This window comes from Phalaenopsis equestris, unplaced genomic scaffold (genome assembly GCF_001263595.1).
Source record: "Phalaenopsis equestris unplaced genomic scaffold, ASM126359v1 Scaffold000202, whole genome shotgun sequence".
NCBI classification, from domain to species: domain Eukaryota; kingdom Viridiplantae; phylum Streptophyta; class Magnoliopsida; order Asparagales; family Orchidaceae; genus Phalaenopsis; species Phalaenopsis equestris.
Genome location: NW_018164644.1, coordinates 450,709 through 472,610, shown reverse-complemented (window position 1 = coordinate 472,610; position 21,902 = coordinate 450,709). Strand labels below are relative to the sequence as shown.

General features: G+C 34.9%; 1 protein-coding gene across 2 annotated transcripts in view; it reads left to right on the top strand.

Moving 5' to 3' along the window:
• Nucleotides 1-1,189: 1,189 nt before the first annotated feature.
• LOC110022663 (probable starch synthase 4, chloroplastic/amyloplastic) overlaps nucleotides 1,190-21,902 on the top strand; it is a gene marked incomplete at its 3' end in the record, with an annotated part of 72,901 nt that continues 52,188 nt past the window's right edge. Inside the window, 10 exon segments of one of the 2 annotated variants that reach the window (XM_020721724.1) lie at nucleotides 1,190-1,490; nucleotides 9,874-10,093; nucleotides 11,137-11,218; nucleotides 11,319-12,372; nucleotides 12,464-12,515; nucleotides 18,793-18,915; nucleotides 19,004-19,079; nucleotides 19,166-19,347; nucleotides 19,454-19,648; nucleotides 19,715-19,786. In XM_020721724.1, the coding sequence (XP_020577383.1) occupies nucleotides 1,348-1,490; nucleotides 9,874-10,093; nucleotides 11,137-11,218; nucleotides 11,319-12,372; nucleotides 12,464-12,515; nucleotides 18,793-18,915; nucleotides 19,004-19,079; nucleotides 19,166-19,347; nucleotides 19,454-19,648; nucleotides 19,715-19,786 (2,199 nt within the window). 2 annotated transcript variants of the gene reach the window in all.

Below are 21,902 nucleotides of genomic sequence, written 5' to 3'. Positions count from 1 at the left end.
ATGTAGCTTTCACCAACTTATTTATGAAAGCGTGTCAAATCTCTGAAAGCATGATGCAACACTTCACCGCAACTGCATTGCCGCCCCAAACATAGTTTAAGTGCTGCATCATAGTTTTGAAAAACTGTATTTTACATATGTTCTAAAAAAACTGCAACTAAAAGCTGAGTTTTCTCACCAGGCCTTGCTATCTGCGGCAACTGTCAGAAAATTATAGTCAAATTTTTTTCAGAATTTTTTTTTAAATAATAATCATCATAATTTTTTAAAGTATTTTTTTCAATAGGTTGCATCTTACCCTTAATGTCAAGCTCACCCCTCACTTAACTCTAGTTTCGTCTTTCTCAGTCTTCAACTCGACATTCACTCCCTTTCAGGATGTCTTCAGTCTTCACGCTATTTCGGTGTATTATTTCAGACTTCCGACCCCACATTTTATCCCAATCTACAGAGGCACGGGAGTTCATGGAATGGACGGTCAGGATATGGTGCTGAGTGTCAAACTAGAGAATTTATGTAACATAAATCCTTTTGAAATAATACATAGTCAAGATCAAATTGCAAAATGTAGCTTTCACCAACTTATTTTTGAAAACGTGTCAAATCTCTGAAAGCATGATGCAACACTTCACCGCAACTGTATTGCCGCCCCAAACATAGTTTAAGTGCTGCACTATAGTTTTGAAAAACTGCATTTTACATATGTTCTCAAAAAACTGCAACTAAAAGCTGAGTTTTCTCACCAGACCTTGCTATTTGCGGCAACTGTCAGAAAATTATAGTCAATTTTTTTTCAGAATTTTTTTTAAAATAATAATCATCATAATTTTTTAAAGTATTTTTTCAATAGGTTGCATCTTACCCTTAATGTCAAGCTCACCCTCTCACTTAACTCTGGTTTCGTCTTTCTCAGTCTTCAACTCGACATTCACTCCCTTTCAGGATGTCTTCAGTCTTCACGCTATTTCGGTGTATTATTTCAGACTTTCGAGTTTCGACCCCACATTTTATCCCAATCTACAGAGGCACGGGAGTTCATGGAATGGACGGTCAGGATATGGTTTGCTGTCATCTTCCATCGACGACGACGGGAGTGTAAAAAGTTCAGTGAGCAAAAGCGTAGGGTAGGGAGCTGGAGGTGCACCTTTTTCTGGGCACTTTTTTGCGTACTACTGATGTAATATTTCTTCGAGATTCTAAGGCTGTGAGTGTAGCCGGGAGCGCAAAGCAACTACGTTTCCTATTCGCCTCGATTTCTACAAAGAGTTGACTGAAGCCTGCTCTTCTCGTTTATGATTCCATTCGATTCTTCTTTCTCGGTTCTGTTTCTGGGAGGAGCTGTGGTCAATGGCGACTCAGGCGTGCGCGCTTGTTCTCTGGTCAGGCTTCTACGAGTCGAGGCAGGGAAGGCTCACAGCTTGCATGCAACCCGTCTCTGCCAGACGAATGATTCAGGTTTATTGCAAGATGAGAAATCGGAATATTGGCAGGTCATTCTCTCTACCATTGCCCATGTTTTCTATTTTTCTGACGCAGGAGCACCATGAGGAGTATTGTTTTTTGGTTTTTGTAGTGGTCTCTTGATTGTTTTCTAGTGCTTTTTGTGGTTTAGTTTGTCTCAAAAAGTCCTCATTTCTACGCTCTGGAAATAGTTTCTGATCATTTTATGGTGAAAGGTCGAACGATTTTTACTGCTTTATTTTTTTTTTCAGCTTCTATTAGCTGGTGTTTTAAAACCATTAGGACGCAATAATGATAATAGAGGTTCAGTATTTTGGAGAGTTTTATAAAAAGAAGTGTTGATGTTGCTTATATTCAAGTCATTAAAGATATGCATACTAGTGCTGTTTCTTGTGTTTGAACACAAGAAGGATTAACCAAGTATATTTCAGTTGGATGACATCAGGGATCGGCTTTAAGCCCATATCTTGTTGCTTTAATTATAGATGTTATTACTTGACATTTACAATCGGATGTATTTTAATGTATGGTTTTTGCTAATGATATCCTTTTATGGATAAGACTGAGAGCTAGCGAAAGAACTCATAAAAAAACACGAATTATGGAGGTCAACTTTAGAGTTTAAGGGCTTTCATTTGAGTAGACCTAAAACTGAATATATGGAATGTAATTTTAGCAGCAGTAGATCTAATTGCAGGATTGTAATAATGGGTGATCTAATCATTAAAGGAGTGAACATTTTATATATCTCGAGTCTATTGTTTAAAGTGATGGTGAGGATGATGTTATTAATTGAATTCAAGTTGGATGGTTGAAGTGGTGGTTTGCATCGGGCCTGCTGTTGATAGAAAAGTATTGCTTAGACTAAAGGGAAAATTTTATAAGATGACGGTGAGACTTGTAATGCTTTATGGCGCAAAATGTTGACCTATAACTTATAGAGAATCACAAAAGTAAGTTAAATGTTGGCTGAGATGGAATTGCTCAGATGAATGAGTGACTTTGCACATAGAGACAACTTGCGAAACCACTGTATCCATGAATGGGTTGGAGTAGCTCCAGCGACTAACAAGATTAGAGATAGTTGCCTTGGATGCATTAAACATCGACTATCTAATGATCTTATTAAGGGAGTAGATGTTTTAGATTTGACTTAGGTTAAGAAAGTTAGACACAGAACTAAAAAGACATGGGCATGCTGTATAAAAAAATAATTTTAATTTATTAGAGTTAAATGAAAATATGATTCTCATTAGAACACTAGAGGAAAAAAGATTCATTTAGCCTACCCCATTTAGTCGTATAAAGGCTTGTTGTTGTTGTCTTTGCTGTACAATGCAATTAAGGGGCTTTTTAACCCTACCTTCTTGAGTCCAACCACTAAGCAAATGGGAAATATTATTTTTGTTTAGGTTGTTTTGGTGTTTGCTTGGTCAGATTTTTTGAATTCAACCAATGATATATTTGCGTTCAAGCATTTATCATGTTTTCCTCTTGCTTTACTGTTGGGTTCAAGGAATCATTTTGTGCTAAATTGAGTTTTTTTTTTTTTTTTTTTTGCGTATTTTACTTTTCTGTTTTATGCAAAAGCCTTTCTCATGGCAGATTCTGGATTCACATTTGGATACATACCTCCTAATTTCTATGTATTACATATCTAACACCTATACTTTAGTTTTTTCTTTTATACCACTGAAATCTTTCTTATCACATAAATAATACCACCATTTTCACTTTTAAAAAGTGAATCACACCTTTCTTGCATAGGTATTGTTGTATGCTTGTAAAAATTGAAGTTTAGGTGTTAGATATGTAAGTACAGAAGTAAAATTTCCTTTATAAACATAAAATTGCAGTGTGAATTATTACATAAAATAGTATAAATGATATAAGAAGATTTTCTTGCTATATCTTTGTAATTACTTTTCAAGGTGATAATGATAAATTTTTTGTCATAAGAACGGAACTTATGTTTATTTTCATGAATTGCTTTTGGTTTCTTAACTTTTATTTTTCGCTCTTGTATAATTTTAGTAAATTTAATATAGTATGTGATTGTGAGAAAATATTTAGAAAATAGATGATTGAATCAATTGAACAAAGATTGAATTATGACATGTAATTTTAGTGAGCTTGATTTTAACATTTATTATTCAACACTATTAGAAGATAAGGTGATAGCTCATTGTGATAGATTTAATTTTTTTTTATATATCATATAGCAGAATAGAGATAAATTTTTAGACTGTAGGCTGGATGATTAAAACAGACTAGTGTCTATGATGTAGAATGTGATAAAAGAATATACCATACTCTTAAAAGGCAAATTTTTTAAATATCAATTAGGCTGACCATTGAATGGAGCAAGCCTTGGGTAGAAAAAATGATTGAGGGTCAGAATGGAGCAAGCCTTGGGTAGAAAAAATGATTGAGTTGAGCTTGATAAACATGAGAATATATTAGATGAATGATTTGAGTGACATCTATTGAAGGTAAGCTAATTCAAAATATACTTAGGTGATTTGAACATCTAAACATATAGTATAAAATGTGTTCTTTAGACGGCTAGATAAAAATAATCTTAGATGATTGTAAGTTGTTAAAAATGATTTTCAAATAATATTTTTAATACCTCAAACAACACTCAATTTGAAATGAGTGGCAACTAAAGATTCATAATGTCAACCCCAAATTGTTATGATTAGTCTAATGATGATGAAGATGATAATCTGATTAGGACAGTCTCATGCTAAAAGCTGCTGTATCTTCTCAGAGTAAATTATTGATTTTAAATATTTTTGAATATTCGAAAACCATTTTTTTTCTACTCCTGTTCATGATGAAGCCTAAAGTTATTCTAAAAAAAACAGAATGATTTCCACAAAGAAAACACAAACTGTATGGAGCTTATTGGTGTCAAATTTGCTTTGTTTAGATTTATTCTTGCGAAGTGACTGCTAGTAATTTTTTTGTTGATGAGAAACATTTAACCAGGATGTGCATCATAGACTAATGGTTGTTTGCAATTCTCACTGTTCCTTTCATTAAACGAAGGCCAAAAGACGCTAAACTTGAAAGAAATTTAAACAATGCATCATTTTCCATCTGAAATGTTTGCTTGGCTAATGTCATATCTTGGATATCATTGTTGAAAGACTATTCTTTCATAAACTGTTCATTGTTGGACTTATTGCTTAATTTTGTTTCTAGTTTTCAGGAACTCTTACTTCAACTTTTTCATCCTTTTTTGACTTTAAATAATGGCGTGTTAATAGCTATGTAAAATTTTGTTTAACATCTACCATATTTTTGCATAAGTTATAACTACTTTCAAGGCATGTTTATTGGTGCCTTATTATTATTATTTTTTTACCACATTCCCATAACTCTATCTGAGTAAGTAGATCTATATGACTTAGCATGTATAATGGATGCCAAGAGATGGATAATTAGCCGGGCAACGATAGTGGAGATTGTGATAGGATTGGTTTTCTTAAATTTTTTAGAAGAGAAGGATTCCATGTAGTGGGAGAATTAAATAGACACCATCCACAACAAATTCAAAAGCCTAAACTCCAAGTGGGGTTTGATTGATATTGATTGTTTCATTTAAGGGGGAGTATTGTCACTGATTGATGTTCACAGATCTTGCTATCCATTGACCTACACTTGTTAAGGATATTTTCAAGATTGCTTCATCCACCTCATCAATCTTTTCCATTGCTTTTTTCTTTTTGGTGTATCATTAAATGTAATAAATATTTAAATTTTAGTATTTATGATACATCTTATTGGTTTTTCTTTTTAGTTTCTATAATTTTATTTATGAAATTATTTTTCATGTCTGTAAGTTATAGATTATCTTCTCTATTTATACCTAGCTTATACTCTAGAATCCTTGAAGAATTGAATCAATAACATCTTCAACATATTTCTACATAAAATTATTTATTCCTTTATCATCCATCTAAAATATAGCCAAGGGCCTCCGATGTGTAATAATAGCCATAAATTCTTAACCTTTCTAGTCCTACTAATATTAAAATAATGAGAAGCATATTCAAAATGGAAATGATCATTTTACCCTTGTGATGAAGTGTAAAAAATAAGGACAATCAATAGCAATTATTTTGTCGCAAATTAGTCTACCAATAAATGTAAACATTTTGCAGTTCATCAAAAGATTTATCAATAATAGCTTTCAAAGGAAAGTGAATGCACCTTAGACAACATATTGAAATTTTTAAATGAATTAAGAAAGTTGAGTTAACACCTCTTGTAATAGCTATCAAGTGAATGGATAACAAGCTTAGTAAAACCAACTCTAAATAGTTTGGATCGAGTAAAAATGATGATCGAATGTGACCCTAGTTAAATGAAAGCTTTGAAATTTTGGTCTGCAGGCTCCCATTAACCATTGGATGTATGATGGGTTGATTGTAAATATCCTGAATAGAGATGTTGTTTTGATGTTTTAAACCAATTACCTTTTAATTCTTTGTTTCTAATTCCAGTGAATGTTTTGTGTTGGATAAAATTCTCTTAGTACCTCTTGTGCAGCCCACATTCCTGAAAAATATCTTTGTAATTGCATACAATCAAATGAATGTTGCAAAGGATTATATTGCTAAATCACCTTAAAGATTTTAATTCTTAAACAATTCTCTTGCTAACAAGATTGATACCAGAGTTAACTGAACAAAAAGGGAAATGCAATTTTTATTATGAACAAATAGGGGTTACAACAAACACACCAACATAGGAAATAACAAAAAACAAAAAACGCAAACACCAACTACGGCTGGAGCCGAAGGTGGTGGGAAGGTTGCGGTAAGGTGGCTATGGTTGAAGGGATATGAGGTTGGGATGGGGAATGCGGTGGCAATGTATGCGAGGTGGTTGGTGACTAGAAATGACGAGGAGGGAGGTTGCATACTGGTAGTTGGAGTATGGGGCTGTGGCAGGGAAGGCCTGTGGAAGAAGGCAGGTGGTTGCTATATGGAGGCAGCTGCAGGGAGAACTGTTGCAGCAGGCTGGCGAGATGAGGCCTGGGGCTAAGATTGGGAAAAGGGGGTGGGGAAGACTGTAGGTGGGGTTCACGTATGGAAACCGTAGTAGGTAAGCTAGCAACAGGTAAGAAGGGTGCGGCTAGGGTGGGGATGATAGCGATATCCGAGGTTGGGAGGGGATTGCTAGAGATTGAGAGTCGTGGCTGGAAGGGGGAAACATGATAGATATCCTCGTGAGAGCAAGCTGCACTCGAAGCACCATTCGCCTCTTGAGAGACGATCACCACCTTGGAAGAGTTATTGTTAGAGCTTCTCACCTTTCGAATATACCCCTAGAACGGGAATTCTGGTTTTTGAAAACTGTCCTGAATAGGAACACGACAAAAACCTTCTAAATACACACAGAAGTGGCTCCTTCCTTTGGGCAATAAGAGTGCTTTCAGAACGTAGGAACGAATTAGTTCAACTTCTAACCACAATAGTTCAACGCCGGTCCTATGCTTCTACACCTGTGTTTCAGTCCAGCATATCCACACCTGTGTTTAGCTTGTTCACGCCCACATCTCGAGTTTCTACGCCCATGTTAGTCTCCCGGGATTGGGGAGCTTTGATTTCATTCATTGATGCTTCTTTTTACTGATAGCTCCTTCTGTTGCAAGTAGTGGAGCTTCAAGAAAATATCCTAGCGGTAGTGCAGGTGTAGGTACCATCGCTGCATCTTCTGTTTCATCTTCTTATAATAAGCGAGTCTTTCCCGTTCTCTATGTCTTTCTCTCTTTAGATTCTCCCACCACATAGAAGCATTCTTCTTCAGCTTGATAGCGGCGAGCTTCACTCTTCTATCATCGGGCTCCTTATTGCTTTCTAAGATCCGCTTCTCCACTCGAGGAAATCATCTGAATAAATTCTCTTCTTGAAGTCCGGTTGGTCCACCTTCATTTTCTGATCTCTATATTCTGCATCTCTGTATCTTCTAACTGACACTCCATCTCTGTATTTTCTAACAAACTTCTCATGTCCTCATCATCTAAAAAACGTCTCATCTCTGTATTCTCTAGCTAGCTCATATCTGTATCTTCCAATAAGCAATTCAGCTTTAGGCCTCTGCTGGTACTATACCCCAAAATGTTGTGGTCTGTCTTCTTCTCCACTGGAATTATCTTTACGAAAAGGATTCATGTGTTCTTCTTGCTCTCCCTCACGAATTTCACTATAACGGTCGATGTGATCCCACCCTAGGTTCTTTCCTCAATGACATCAAGCCAATATAGCACTTGGCGGAGTAACAATTGTATTTCATCCTATATGTATTCTTGATCAGATTTCGACAATTGTCTCTCTCGGGGCGTGGTTAGGATTTTGGGTGTAGGTATGTGGATCGAGGTGTGTTGGGTGGAGGGAAAAGAAAAATTGGGGTGTTGGGGGGGTCTGAGGGGATGCTGGAAACCATTGGATAGTACTAAGGTTGGGCTTGTTTTGAAACTAAATGATAACAGAGTTAACCGAAGAAGGAAATCTAACTTCTATTATGACCAAACAAATTGAGGTTACAACAAACACATCGAATTAAGAAATAACAAAAAACAAACAACATAACACACTAAGGCTGGAGTTGAAGGTGGTATGAAGGCTTCGATAAGCTGGCTAGGGTTGAGGTGATATGAGGTTGGAATGGGGAAGGCGACAACATGACATGCAAGATGGTTGGTAGTTTGAAACGACAAGGAGGGAGGCTGGAGGCTAGTGGGTGGAGTTATGGGGCTGTGGCATGGAAGGCGTGTGGAAGAAGGTTGGTGGTTGCTATATGGAGGATGTTGTAGGGAGAGCTGCGGGGGAAGGTTGACAGGATTGAGGCCTGGGACAGTTGCAAGGAAGAAGGGTGGGAAGGGGGTGGTGGCGGTGAAAGGCTGCGGGTGAGGCTGACGTACGGAAGCTATAGTACGGAATTTGGCAGCAAGGAAGAAGTGTCGTTGGGGTGGGCATGCTAGCGGTATAGGAGGTTGGAAGGGGATTGTTGGAGACAGAAAGTTGCGGCTGGATGGGGTAAACATGATAAATATTACCATTGGAGCAAGCTATCGTCGGAGCACCATTTGTCCCTTATGAGCTGGTCAACTCTCAGACGAGTTACAATCGGAGTGCGTTCTCGTCTTCGAATACAACCCTAGAATGGGAAACTGAACGCCTACGACTTTCTTGAATAGAAACACGAATAAAACCCCCTAAACAAACACAAACAACGTATAAATACTATTAGGAAACTAAGGAGTGATTCCTTCATTTGGGCGGTACTTTCAGAACCTAGGAACTGACTTGGCCAAATTCTAACCGCAAGAGCTCAATACCGGTCCATCAATTACTCGCCCGTGTCCCGGTCCAACATATCCACGCCCGTGTCCCTGGCTTCTGCACCTGCATCATAAATGGTCTGATTATACATTTCCTCGTTTTGCTTTGACAAAAAGGTTGTTTATTTTTTGAAACCGTGACCTGTCAAAACTGTAAACCGGTAAATTAATCTTCCAACCCCAGCACCACTTCAACAGAAAGATTGTTTCATTATTTGAGACTTTGGCCTCCTTTGTTTTTTTTTATTTTTTGAACATGTGACCCGTTTCGTTATCTGATACTTTGGCCTCATTGGTTATTTATTTTTTTGAACATGTGACCTTATAGTCATAATGGAGTAAATTAGGTTTGTGAAATCACATAAAAGAGCTTACCCATTATATGAGTCTGCTTCCAATTGTTGGAAAGTTTATTTTCATTTTAACAAGTGTTTTTGCAGTCTTTAATGTCCGAAGCTTAATCTTTGTACTCAAGCTTTCCCATGGATGAGAGATCATCTTCCTAAAATTATGTCACTATAGAATTCACATAGATTTCCATTTAAGCATTAGGATTCTCCCTTCCTACCTTTTTCTCTTCTTTCTTCTTTTCAAATGGGATAGCAAAGGCAATATCAACACTTTTGTGGCCTTTCATGTTGTTTATATAATTCTATCTCACTTTACTGGGTACTTGCTTGTACTGTTTGTGGTCACTATAAACAACATTTTAGCTGCTTTGGATCATCTATATATGGTGCTTCAGAAGAAAGTAAAAAGTGTCAATGGTCCTAGAACTATGGAGCTTGAATGCTAGATGTTCATCAGGAATATGGTTTTCTAAATTAACGCTGGTGTCATGTACGAAGATGTTATGTAAAGGAATATCTTCTCTTCGGTGATGTAAACGTTTTAAAATTTCAGTTTCAAATTTGAATTACTTCAATGAGCTCAAATTCTAACTTGCTTATAGAGAGCTGTTTGGTGTTGTGATTTTTTTTTTTTAAGCTCTCCCACAATAAAATTCCACTTTTTATTTTACATACTATCTTTTTTTGGTCATTATATTTTTGTAGTTCCCCTCATAAGAAGCATCAAAACAAAAAAGTATCCGAGAGCTTGCCATTGAATACAAATTTTGAATTCCAGAGTGATGAAAGCGTGGAAGTTAACAATACAAGTTCAAACGATCCTATGACTCCTTTTCAATATAAGCTTTCAGATGCTGATCCTATTGAAAATTTACCTACCATATCTGAGGGCAAAACATCTTCTACAGGTGATAAAATTATATTGGTAAGTTCCTTTTGTTATTATGGGGATATTTTTTTTATGATCAGTATTCTTGAGTGTAGATTTCATATATTTTGCTATTTTTAAGGGATTTAAAGATGCACTGCTGCAGTGTTTTGACATTGATAGATGAAGAGGGATGGGAGATAAATAATGAATATATTGAGAATGTAACTGCTATTGGAATTGTTGCTCAAAATTTTGTCCTAAGGGATAGGAAAGCATTCCCAATCGAAGTTTTTGTTATCCATCTCAAATTCAAATTGCAAGCAAAGTGTTGTTTTGTTTTATTTTTGAATGATTTACATACATACCACTCAATTCCTGTGTATTTACATATCTAACACCTAAACATGAATTTTAACACCTATGCATGAAGAGGTGCGTTTCACTTTTTAAAGTTAAAACAGCAGTATTTTTGCTGTGGTATGAAAGATTTGGGTGGTATAAATGTAAAAAATAAAGTTTAAGTGTTATATATGTAAATACATAAGATTTGGGTGGTATGTATATACATGCCCCTTTTTTAATATTTTCTTAATTTTTAGCAGCATCAACATCAAGAAAAATTCTTATTAAAGATTTATGTTAGTACTTGAATCGTGACTAAGGCTTCAATCTCGATCTTCCATATGTTATATATGTCGCATTGTGTAGATATAAAGTAAGTATTTTGGATTTTTTTGTTTTTTTTATCATCAAAGGAGTGATTAATGGTTAACATAATTTGAATATGTGCTAGAAAACTTGAAGTAGGTTTAAAAACTTGTGTAGCTATCAATAGAAATTCATGAAGAATTGATAAAGCTGACCCAAAATAATTTCATAAAGGCTGCTGGTGATGATGATTTCATCTCTACTTTAGTATTTTTTCTGTATAGCTGAAAATTGTCTGGTTATTTTGTGTAATTTGCATGATATCCAGCTATAATTGATTAGTAACCGGGGCACTTGGTTTTGTGTTCACGTGCTCATCGTCCTTAATATTTTCTTAAACATAGCTGGAGAATTTAACTTTGGTGTAAGATGAATTGACCTTTCAACAGTTAGAAAATGTTGATGGGAGACAGCGGCTTCCAATTGATCAACTCGAAGATTTGACTGGAATGATAAAACATGCCGAGAAAAGTAAGCTACATAAATTTGTGCTATTTAACTTATATTATTAGCGTTTTCTCTTATTGTATAATCTAGCAGGTATTAATCTGTTTCAACATTACTTCTTTAGATGTTCTACTTCTCAATCAAGCCCGAATTAGTGCACTTAAAGACCTAGACCGTATTCTTTCTGAGAAGGCGGCTTTGCAAGCTGAAATAAATGATCTAGAGTTGAAATTGCCAGAAGCTAAGGAAAGACTTAAAGTTACTACCCAGGAAAGGATGCATGTAGAGTTTCTTGAAGATGAGCTTGAGAGGCTGAAGAACAAGATGTATTCAAAGGATAAATTTGATGGTAAAGTGTTGACTTCAGACTCTTTTTCACAAGATGCCATCAATGTTACTTTTGCTGAGGAGCTTAATGCCTTGAGAATAGAGTATGCATCGTTGAAGGATGATATAAAAGCTTTGAATGAGAAGCTTAATCATGTTCCCGGAAAGGAAGAATGCATTTCAATGCTAGAGAAAGGACGGTCTTTGTTGGAGACTCCAGTTAGAGAGTTGAAATCTGAACTGGAAGTTTCCGAGATAGATATTTCAGTGCTTTCTTCTTTCAAAACTGAATTCGAAGCCCTATGGGATAAGGTGGAAAATTTGCAAGCTTTGCTTGATACTACAACTGCACGAGCTATGCAAGCTGCTACTCTTTTTGAACAAAATCTTGAGCTTCAAGCTAATGTTGATAAGCTTGAAGCATCTTTAGAAGAGTCAAATGCGCATAAATTACCAGAGAAGTCTCGACATTATAATGAACTTGTGCTGCAGAAAATTGAAATGTTGGAAGAACGTCTTCAAGCAGCAGACCAGGAAATTCATTCTCATACTCTATTGTACCAGAAAGCATTGGAAGAGTTTGAAAATTTAATTGAAGAGTTGAAAGAACGCAACACAAAAAAACTAGGAGAGAATGTAAATGATATGCCTTGGGAATTTTGGAGTCGTCTGTTGCTTATGGTTGATGGCTGGTTAATTGAGAAAAAAATATCCTTTAATGATGGAAAGTTGTTGAGGGAAATGGTGTGGAAGAAGGATCATCAAATTTGTGATGCATATTTAGCTTGCAATGGCAAAAATGAGCATGAAACTATTGTTACATTCCTCAAACTAACACAGCCTCAAACAAGGTAGTATGTTTAACATCTTTTGCAGAAGTTATTTCTTGATGCCATTGCATCAGATTATCTGATTTATTGTTTATTGTTGCTGCAAGCACAGTCAAGGATTGTATATTGTTCATATCGCAGCTGAGATGGCGCCAGTTGCGAAGGTAAGCTTATTTTGTTGCTTATAGTACATCGTGTAATCATTATGAGCAATGCAACAGGAATGAATTGATAAGAATAATTTTGGAGCCCATCCTAGATAATTCAGTCTAAGGATAGTCCTATGATAATGATGTTTCAACAAGATTTCTCTTGCCGTGAATTAAGGTTTATGTTGATATTGGGTTAAGTACATTAATAATTAGTACTATTATGTGATTCTCATTATTTAATTTTAATTATCCCTTACTTGATTATTAAATTTAGAGAATTACAATTTAATCCATAATTTATATATAAAAAAAAATAAATCATATCACTCATAAAAATGTATTTACTATAATAATTCTATTATTTTTAGATTATATATGCCAATCAAATTGTCAAATCATTTCAAATCATCAATTTACATTTTATTTATCTTTCCTTGATCCATAATCTAAATATTCCTTGATCCTTTTTACATTTTAATCGCGATTAAATGTTTTATAATTCATTCAATAAAAAAATAATGGCAAATAACCCAAACATAATAAAGTTTTGGTTTGCCCCCTTCTCCTTTACTTGAATGTAGACTCCCTTTTCCTCTCCTCTTCTGCTCAAACCTGCGCTAGTCACATGCAAGGCTCCTGTGCTCACCTCGGCTTGGTCGTCCCAATGTTTCCACATGCAAAGCCGCACACAGAGTCACTCCTCCTTGCTCATAGAGGTGCTTGACTAGATCTTGCCCTAATCATGATCGAATCAACCCCACATTTTGTCCTGCACACCGCGAAGCCCCTCACGTACGCTACCGGTGGTCACCGTCAATCAAACACGTCAAATACTGCGAACTATGTCGATTCCTTGCACGATGCTTACTAAAGTATCTCTTCCACTTCTTCTTCTTCTTCTCACTCACCGTCCCTTTTGTCTCATGCTCCCATCTCACTCTTGACTTCTTGTCAAATTCAAATGAGTCATTCGTTTCTTATAAAGGAAGTGTCGAGATGGTTATGCTCAAACTGTCACCTCTTTTTTAAAATTCCTCCTTTTTTTTTCAGTTATCGCATCATAAGTGTCATGACACTCAACTATTGTTGATTTTGGTACATGGACCATGCAAGGAAGGTTGTTTTGAGCATGGGTGCGGGAGATGATTACATGGTTAGGAGTTCGTGGAAGACCTAATCGTTGCATCATGAGATATGATTAGGGCTGTCAAAACGGCTCGTTGTTCATGAACAGCTCGTGTTAAGCTCGTTAAGAAGCTCGTGTTCGGCTCGTTAATTTCGCTTGATAAGTTAACTAGCCGAACATGAACTAAGATGTGTTCGTTCGTGTTCGGCTCGTTTTGGCTCGAAATACTACTCATCAAGTTTATAAAAAAAAAATCTAATTGACTACAAGGCTACAAAGACTTACAATCAATTAAAATATTGATTATAAAAATAGAATAAAATTTATTAAATTAGATTCAAATGATGTTCTAATATAAACAATAATTTTTAAATCTTGCTCAAACTCTTATTATTTTATGACTATATTATTAGGGTTGTTAAAAAGACTCTTTGTTCGTGAACAGCTCGTGTTCGACTCGTTAAGCAAACGAGCTGAACACGAACACAGTTTTTGAGCTCGAAATATTAATGAGCCGAACACGAGCTGAGTATGGCTCGCTCGTGTTCGGCTCGTTTACACCCCTAGATATGACAAATAGGTTTAGGTGTCATCAAAAATAGCTATTCAAGGCTTTGAATGTTTTGGCTTCTCTCCTCGAAAGACAATGGTTAGATGGTTGATGGGTGACATACGTCAATTTTTTACATCCTTTATGCTTTATTTTTGTCAAATTCTTTCTTTTATTTCATGATTTTATGCTTTTGGAATGTTGAATTTGTGTTTTGCAGGTTTCAGGAGGATTAACACACAAATTGGAGCAAACTAAGAGGCTTTGAGAACTTTCAGCCTGGTGTAGCCACACCAAGGAGGTAGCGTGATCACGCCAATTTGTTGGCGTGGTCAAGCTCTATCATGAGGGTTCACACAAATCATCCCCTTTCGACATAATCACCCCATTTATTGGGCGTGGTCACGCCCCCTTTGTTGAAGCCCCGCGCCCTTGCTCTCTAGGTGTAGCTACGCCAATAGACGGTGTGATCATATGCTTAACTCGAGAGAGTGGCGTAACCACTAATCGGGCATGGTCAAGCCTCATCTGCGTCAAATGAAATTTTTTTTTGAGCAAAATTCTAATGATCTTGGAAGGAATTCAAACAAAGGCCTTATAAAGGAGATCAGAGGAAGAATCATGAGAGCTTTTGGAGAGATTTCAGGGATGAAAGCTAGGGTTTAAAGAGAGTTCTTAGTCTCTTCTTCTGTTTTTTGCTGTTTTTCTTTGAGAGGTGAATTGAGAGATTTGTTTGGTTGCTTTTATAAGAGAAGTTTCACAAGATCTGTAAGTTCATCTTTATTTTGATAAAAATGTTTCTTGTAGGTTTGTTTTCAATGAGTTTGCATGTGTCTTTCCTCTCACAATATGAGTAGATAATTTTATTTTTTGTGCCTTTGCGATTTGTGGATGGTTTTTATGACTTTGCTTTTCGTTGCATCTTTCTCATAATATGTTTTCTGCGCTTTTCATGTTTATGTTGTTGGTTAACCTTCTGGTCTTCGTTTACTCCTAATCTGGCCAGTTAGGACATTAAAATTCATTGGGATCTACGTCTTCGACGGAAGCGTAGTGGAACGATTAAGTTAAACACAAGATCCAATTAGGATAAAAATATTTTAATACGGATCTCAGAATCAAGAAAAGAGGATCTGATAAATATTGGGGACGCCATAAAGATAAGAGAAACTTATCTTTGTGGGATTCCAATTCTTCTTTTGACCTAGACATAAGCTTAAGAAGAAATATCATCCTTGGTCGACAACAATCACGTAGGAGAAATTGCAAGAAAAGTAAAGTCAGACACCACATCTGAATTACAAAGGCATGATCTTCTACTGTCTTGGAGAAACATCAAAGTAATTTGAACATTGTTTTCCTTTGCTTCTGTTTTCTGCCAATTCTTATAGATTTATGATTTTTCTCTTTAGTTTTCTTAATCACGCTCAACTAGGTTAAACTAGCTAGTAAATTGTAGCTTCACCTTTTTAGATCTGTTTCTAAATGTATTTCCCAGTGGGAATGATACGCGGTACTCTTGTAAATCACTTATTACATTGACAAGCATACTTGTGTAAAGTGGCCGCTTGCTTTACGGCGATTTTGCGGCCATCAGTGGGTCAGATCTGATTGGATAGGTTAAGCCCTTTAAGTTATCTTTTCTTGTTTTACTTTTATTTTGTTTGTGTTGGATTACTTACAAAGATTTTATTTTTTGTATCTTTTAGTGCTAGTATTTTTTATTTTTGGTATTCAAGATTATTAGTATGTCATAATTATGATTTCTTCTTTCATTATGCAGAGTTATGATTGCTTTTATTGTTTTCCTAATGTTGGAGTTATCCCCCTCTATTTACCTTGTAATAATTTTATATGAAATTGAAGAGGAATAATAATTTTTTTTTATCCCAAAACTACGTAATATCAGAGATCGAAAATCACAAAAGAAATCGCCCAGAACCATACCCTTCCTGACCTCAACCTCATGATACTATTGATTTTAAAATTATATGGGAAGGTAGCAACGAGATTGTTGCGATTCGAGCTACCTGCTAAGTGACATTATTTGCTTGAGAAGGCAACGACGAATTGTTGTGATTAGAACTATCTGGGAGTCATCGACAAGATTGTGTTGTACAAAGATCGCCAAAACTCCCATCTAATCTCCTCATCTTGAAACCATTGAGGAAGGTAATTTCATGTCTTCATTTATGCTCGACGACGATCTTATCTCGATAAGTCACGACGACGTCTCCCGAAAGCATGGAAGAGATAAAGTTGACAGCTCTTGGTGCAGCTTCCTTACATTTTTGTTGTCAAGGGTTCTAGACCTACCACGACCTAGAGAATTTCAGCTCCTTGTCACCATTCTTTGATGTCAAACGCCGCTTCTCAGCGCGAGGCGTTTTTCTGATAGGAAATTTCACCACTTTTGATTTCTTTCCTCTCTCTTCCTATGATTTTTCGGCGGCAGGCTTCATCTTTGCTGATTTCTTATCGGTTTTCGTTGCCATGGGATTTGAGGGAAAGATGACTTCATCTTCTTTCCATTGTCCCTTTAGTTTTCACAGAGAAGGCTTTCGTTTCCAAGTGCCATGAACTGATAATTGAACTGGATCGGAAATGGGCCATCAAATACTCAATCGAGTTTAACCTGGGTATCGACTTCTTCTCTACTCAGCTTTGAGCACCGAACTAACTCACGATCAAAATTGACTCAATTTTTCGGGATTGTCCTCTTCTCTCTTTTGATGATGTCGCACAAGATAACGATTACTGGTGCCCAAAGATATTCTATCATTTCTTTTGTTTCTAGTGATTCCAAAACCAATTCGCTCTACCTATGGTTTTGCGAGCACTGTAGAAAATCATGACATATGAAAGAGATATGTTGGAAGCTTCATGGTAAACCCACATATTTAGAGAAAAAAATCTAAATGTTAAGGTCGAGCCTATCAAACCACTGCTAGTGAAACTCGAGTCTTCCATCAACTCAGATACAATACCTTTCACCAAGGAGCAATTAAATCACATACGCAAGTTGTTTTAATCTCCAAAATTGTAAACTACTCAATGTTTTTGGTCAATACATAAGTATAACTCTCTAGCAACTGCATTGTTAGGTGTTAACTCTAATTTTATTCTTTATTGTATAATTTGTTCCGGTGCAACTGATCATTTGACTGGTTTTTCTAAATTATTCTCATCATATAGGCCTTGTGCAGGCAATAAAAGGGTAAAAAATTATTGATGTTTTCTTCTAAAAAATTGTCGGAATAGAAATTGTCAAACTCACATCATTTTTAACCTTTCGTGATGGCTCTATGTTCCCAATTTATCTTGTAATCTATTGTTCATTAGCAAAATCACTTATGATTGTCGGTTTCAAGTTAATTTCTACTTTTTTTTGTTGTGAGTTTCAAGAATTGATAGCTTGGAGAATTATGATAGTGCTAAGGAAAAAGATGAGCTTTATTATTTTGATGATGTACTTGATGTGAATAGACAATATTAAAGTATTTATTTAAAATTTGGATTTATTTCTAAAGATCATAATATTATGTATGACATTATAGGTTTGGTCATCCTAGTCTTCAATATTTAAATTTTTTGTTTCATAGTTTATCTCAAAATAAAAATTTGTCAATTTTCAATGTGAAATATATTAGTTTCTCAAATATCATAGTGCGTTTTTCCTCCCCAAATTTATAAACTAACTACACTTTTTACTTCGATTTATAGTGATATCTAGGATTCTTATAAACATCTTACACACTTTGATTAAAGTAGTTTGTTAATGTTTCTTGATGATTAAACCATGTTCTGTTGAGTGTATTTAATGAAAGAAAAAATTGAAGTGCAAATAATTTTCGAAAATTTTTTATACCATGGTTTAAATACAATTTCAAAAAAATTATTCGAATATTACAAAGTGATAATGACAAAATATTTCAAAAATATTTTGGGATAATTTTTTTCCAAAAAAGAATTACTTCATCAAAACTCTTATGTCAACACCCGACAATAAAAAAGATATAGCTGAAAAAAAAAACTAAAAATTACTAGAAGTTGCTCGAGCATTGCTATTTACAAATTTGGTGCCAAAATATCTTTGAGGTGAGGCCATTCTCACTGCTACATTTCTCATTAATAGAACTCCCAATAATGTTTTGAGCTTTGAAACACCTTTTTTATATTTTTTAGAAAATTTACTGAACAAGTCGGTTTTCTTCTAATTTGCTTTTAAAGATATTTGTTTAAGATAACATGTATAATGAGTTCAATTGAAAAGCTAGTCAGTTATATGACAATATAATTCCCAATTGCATATATTAATGCTAAATAAAGAAAAGATCTTTGAGATTGTATACCATAAGAGAATAAATGTAACGCATCTACTATTTATCTAGTACCATTTGAAAGGTCTCTTTGTTATCTTATCAACACTAGTGGGTATGTATGAAAGTTCTAGTTAATCTGAAGCAGCCAAATTTCAAAATATGAACTCAAGTGAAACGACCTGTAAAATTACCTTTTTTTTTCCTGTTTAGAAATGACAATACTAAAAAATGTTACCTCTGAAAGGATGAATATTCTTTGTTTCCATGTATTCTTATTGAGTTATTTTTAAGGTTGGAGGTCTTGGAGATGTTGTATTAGGACTAAGCAAAGCACTACAAAGGAAGGGCCATCTTGTTGAAATTGTTCTTCCTAAATATGATTGTATGCAGTATGACCAGTTTGGAGAGATGAAGGTATATACCTTTATTTGCTGGATTTCCGTATTTTTATCTGTCAAACAATGGTATCTATTACTGGAACTTTAAGCTGTTACTCTTGCAGGCCTTAGATGTGGCAGTAGAATCTTTCTTTGATGGCCAGCTATTCAAAAATAAAATTTGGGTGGGGATTGTTGAAGGTTTGTTAACATGCTAGCAGCTCTGCTTAAATATATTTATCACCGAGGAAAATATTTTTTTTGATCAGCAGAATGGTAAAATGCAGGTCTTCCTGTCTATTTTATAGAGCCACATCATCCATTAAAATTCTTCTGGAGAGGGAAAATCTATGGAGAGCATGATGATTTTAAACGTTTTTCATTCTTCAGCCGAGCTGCACTAGAATTGATTTATCAGGCTGGGAAGAAACCTGATATTATCCACTGCCATGACTGGCAGACAGCTTTTGTAGTAATCTCCTAGTTTCACTTTGTTAGTGGTCGCTTCAAGCACCACTCTATTAGCTTTTTTTTTTCCCATTTGTACCATGATATGAACAAATTCTTACTTTCAGGCACCTCTTTATTGGGATATCTATGCAGCTAAAGGATTTAATTCTGCCCGAATCTGCTTTACATGTCACAACTTTGAATATCAAGGAACGGCACATTTTTCAGAGTTATCATCCTGCGGGCTAGACATTCAACGACTGAATAAACCTGATAGAATGCAAGATAATTCAGCTCCTGACAAAATTAATCCTCTTAAGGTAATTGAAAAAGTCTATATTTAGAGCACAAGTTTGTTCGTTAAAGCTAATCTACTGTTTATTCAGGGTGGAATTGTGTTCTCAAACATTGTTACAACAGTATCCCCCACTTATGCTCAAGAGGTGTGCGCTCCAGAGGTAAATGTTGATACAAGGAATCTATCCATAATTATTCACACAATACAAGTGTTGGTTTCTTAAGTTGTTATCATATTGTCTCCCTTCCCCTCCTATAAATTTTGTATTATGTGCTTAAATATTGTTCATCATTTCAGTTGTCTTGTCATACTTTTAACATTAGTGCTACATTACAATGATAATATTTAACATTTTTGATACGTTTCATATGGTTAATTTATTTACTCTGTCACGAATTGAACTTATTTTTCACATTTTTTTATTTGGAGTTTTTGTTAGAAATATTAAAATTGATTAATCAGGAAAGCAAAGAGCCACGGGTTATTGTGCTATATGAAAGGGAAAATTTTGCCACGAATTCATGTGTTTATCTTGAAAAGAGGAGTGCTATGGATTCACATGCTTAACTGGAAAGAGAAGTGCCACGGATTTTTGCCTTTTTTGCTTTCTTCCACCAGCCAAGTTAGGAAGTTTTGAACAGTAGTTTTAATTTTTAAATTATTTATCATTAGCGATTTCCAATTATTTTCTAGGTTGTTTTTCCTTTGAACACCCATTGGCGGATGGAACAAAGCACACTTAATAATCACTTCTTTCTTATAAAATATTAGAGTAAAATTAGGGTCGTCTTTCCAATTATAATTTTCTCCTCTTTCATTCTTCTTTGTTATGAAATATTATAGTAAAAATATGGTCGTCTTTTCAATTTTAATTTTTTTCTATATCATTCTTCTTTTCATCAGATATGTTTTATTTATTTTATTTTTTTTATAAGACCATCAAGATTGGTGAAAATCAAGCTAATTAAAGAAACTACTTGAAGTGCTCTTGGATTGTGAAGGAATTTCTTAAGGGAAAAATTCATCAAAGTTTGCACCTTGAGATGAAATAAATTTCATAATCATGTCATATTTATGGAACATCATAATTTTTTAAATTGGTGTATTGTATATGTTTCTAACAACCGCAAAAGATATTTGGGAAGTTGTCAAATTGACTTACTCAAAAGTTAAAAATGTTGTTCTCATCTATGAGCTCAGGATGGAGCCCTTAAAAACCAAACAATGTAATCTTTCAGTCATTGGATATTTTAATGTGATGAAATTTTATTGGTTAGAAATAGATTACTTTCAACATCTCAAGATGAAATGTAGTCATGATATTGTGGTGCTCAAATAATATGTAGAAAGTGAACAAATGTTTGATTTTCTTCGTGACTCAAAAATGAAAGACTTGTTAATATTCATATCTAGAGCATTACTAAGAGAATTTATCATTGTTAGATAAGGTCTTGTCGCTCATAAAAATCAAAGGAAGAAGGATGATGATGTTTGACACTCCCAACTCTCAAATATTGGTTATCACCACCACATTAATCCAATATAAGAGATTTTATTCACTAAATATTTTCCAATAAAAGGACAAGTTTTTCTCTAAAAGCAACCTGTGATGTAAAAAATAAAAATTTTGTGAACTCAGCATAAATCTGTTAAAAGGATATTGTGGAAACAAAAATGGTCAATCAAAAGGACAGATTATTAAACTAGAAGTGCTTAACACAGAAGAAATTGACAAACTAATTTATGATTTTGAAATCTTATTACGGAAATCAAATAAAAAACTACAACCAACATACAAAAATTTGAAATTGCAACAATTGACAACACAAACGCAAGCTAGAGAGTTGATCTACAGGTGGTGTGGTGGTGGTTGACAAGGGTGGAAAAGGCAGTTGGCATTGCTGACAACACAAACACAAACTCATGCAGATTAAAATTATGCTAGAAGTTCTAAAACTCAAATTAAATAGATTTATGAGGATATAGTGTGAAAATAATTTTTTCATTAGCATTGCTGACAATCTTGCACATGTAATCTAACTAAATATGTTGAGATGAATAGGAATTTCATAAAAGAGAAACTAGAAAATGGTTTAGTTTGTTCTTCGTGTTCCAATGGGAAGCCAACTCACCGATATATTAAATATCTCAAGCAATCTTGAAATTATAAATCTCTACATCCAGTTGGTGGGATAGTGTTGAAAGTGATAAGATTGCTATATGACGAGAAGAATATGTCACACCTTCATGTTCTTAATATGGAAAAAGGAATGCTG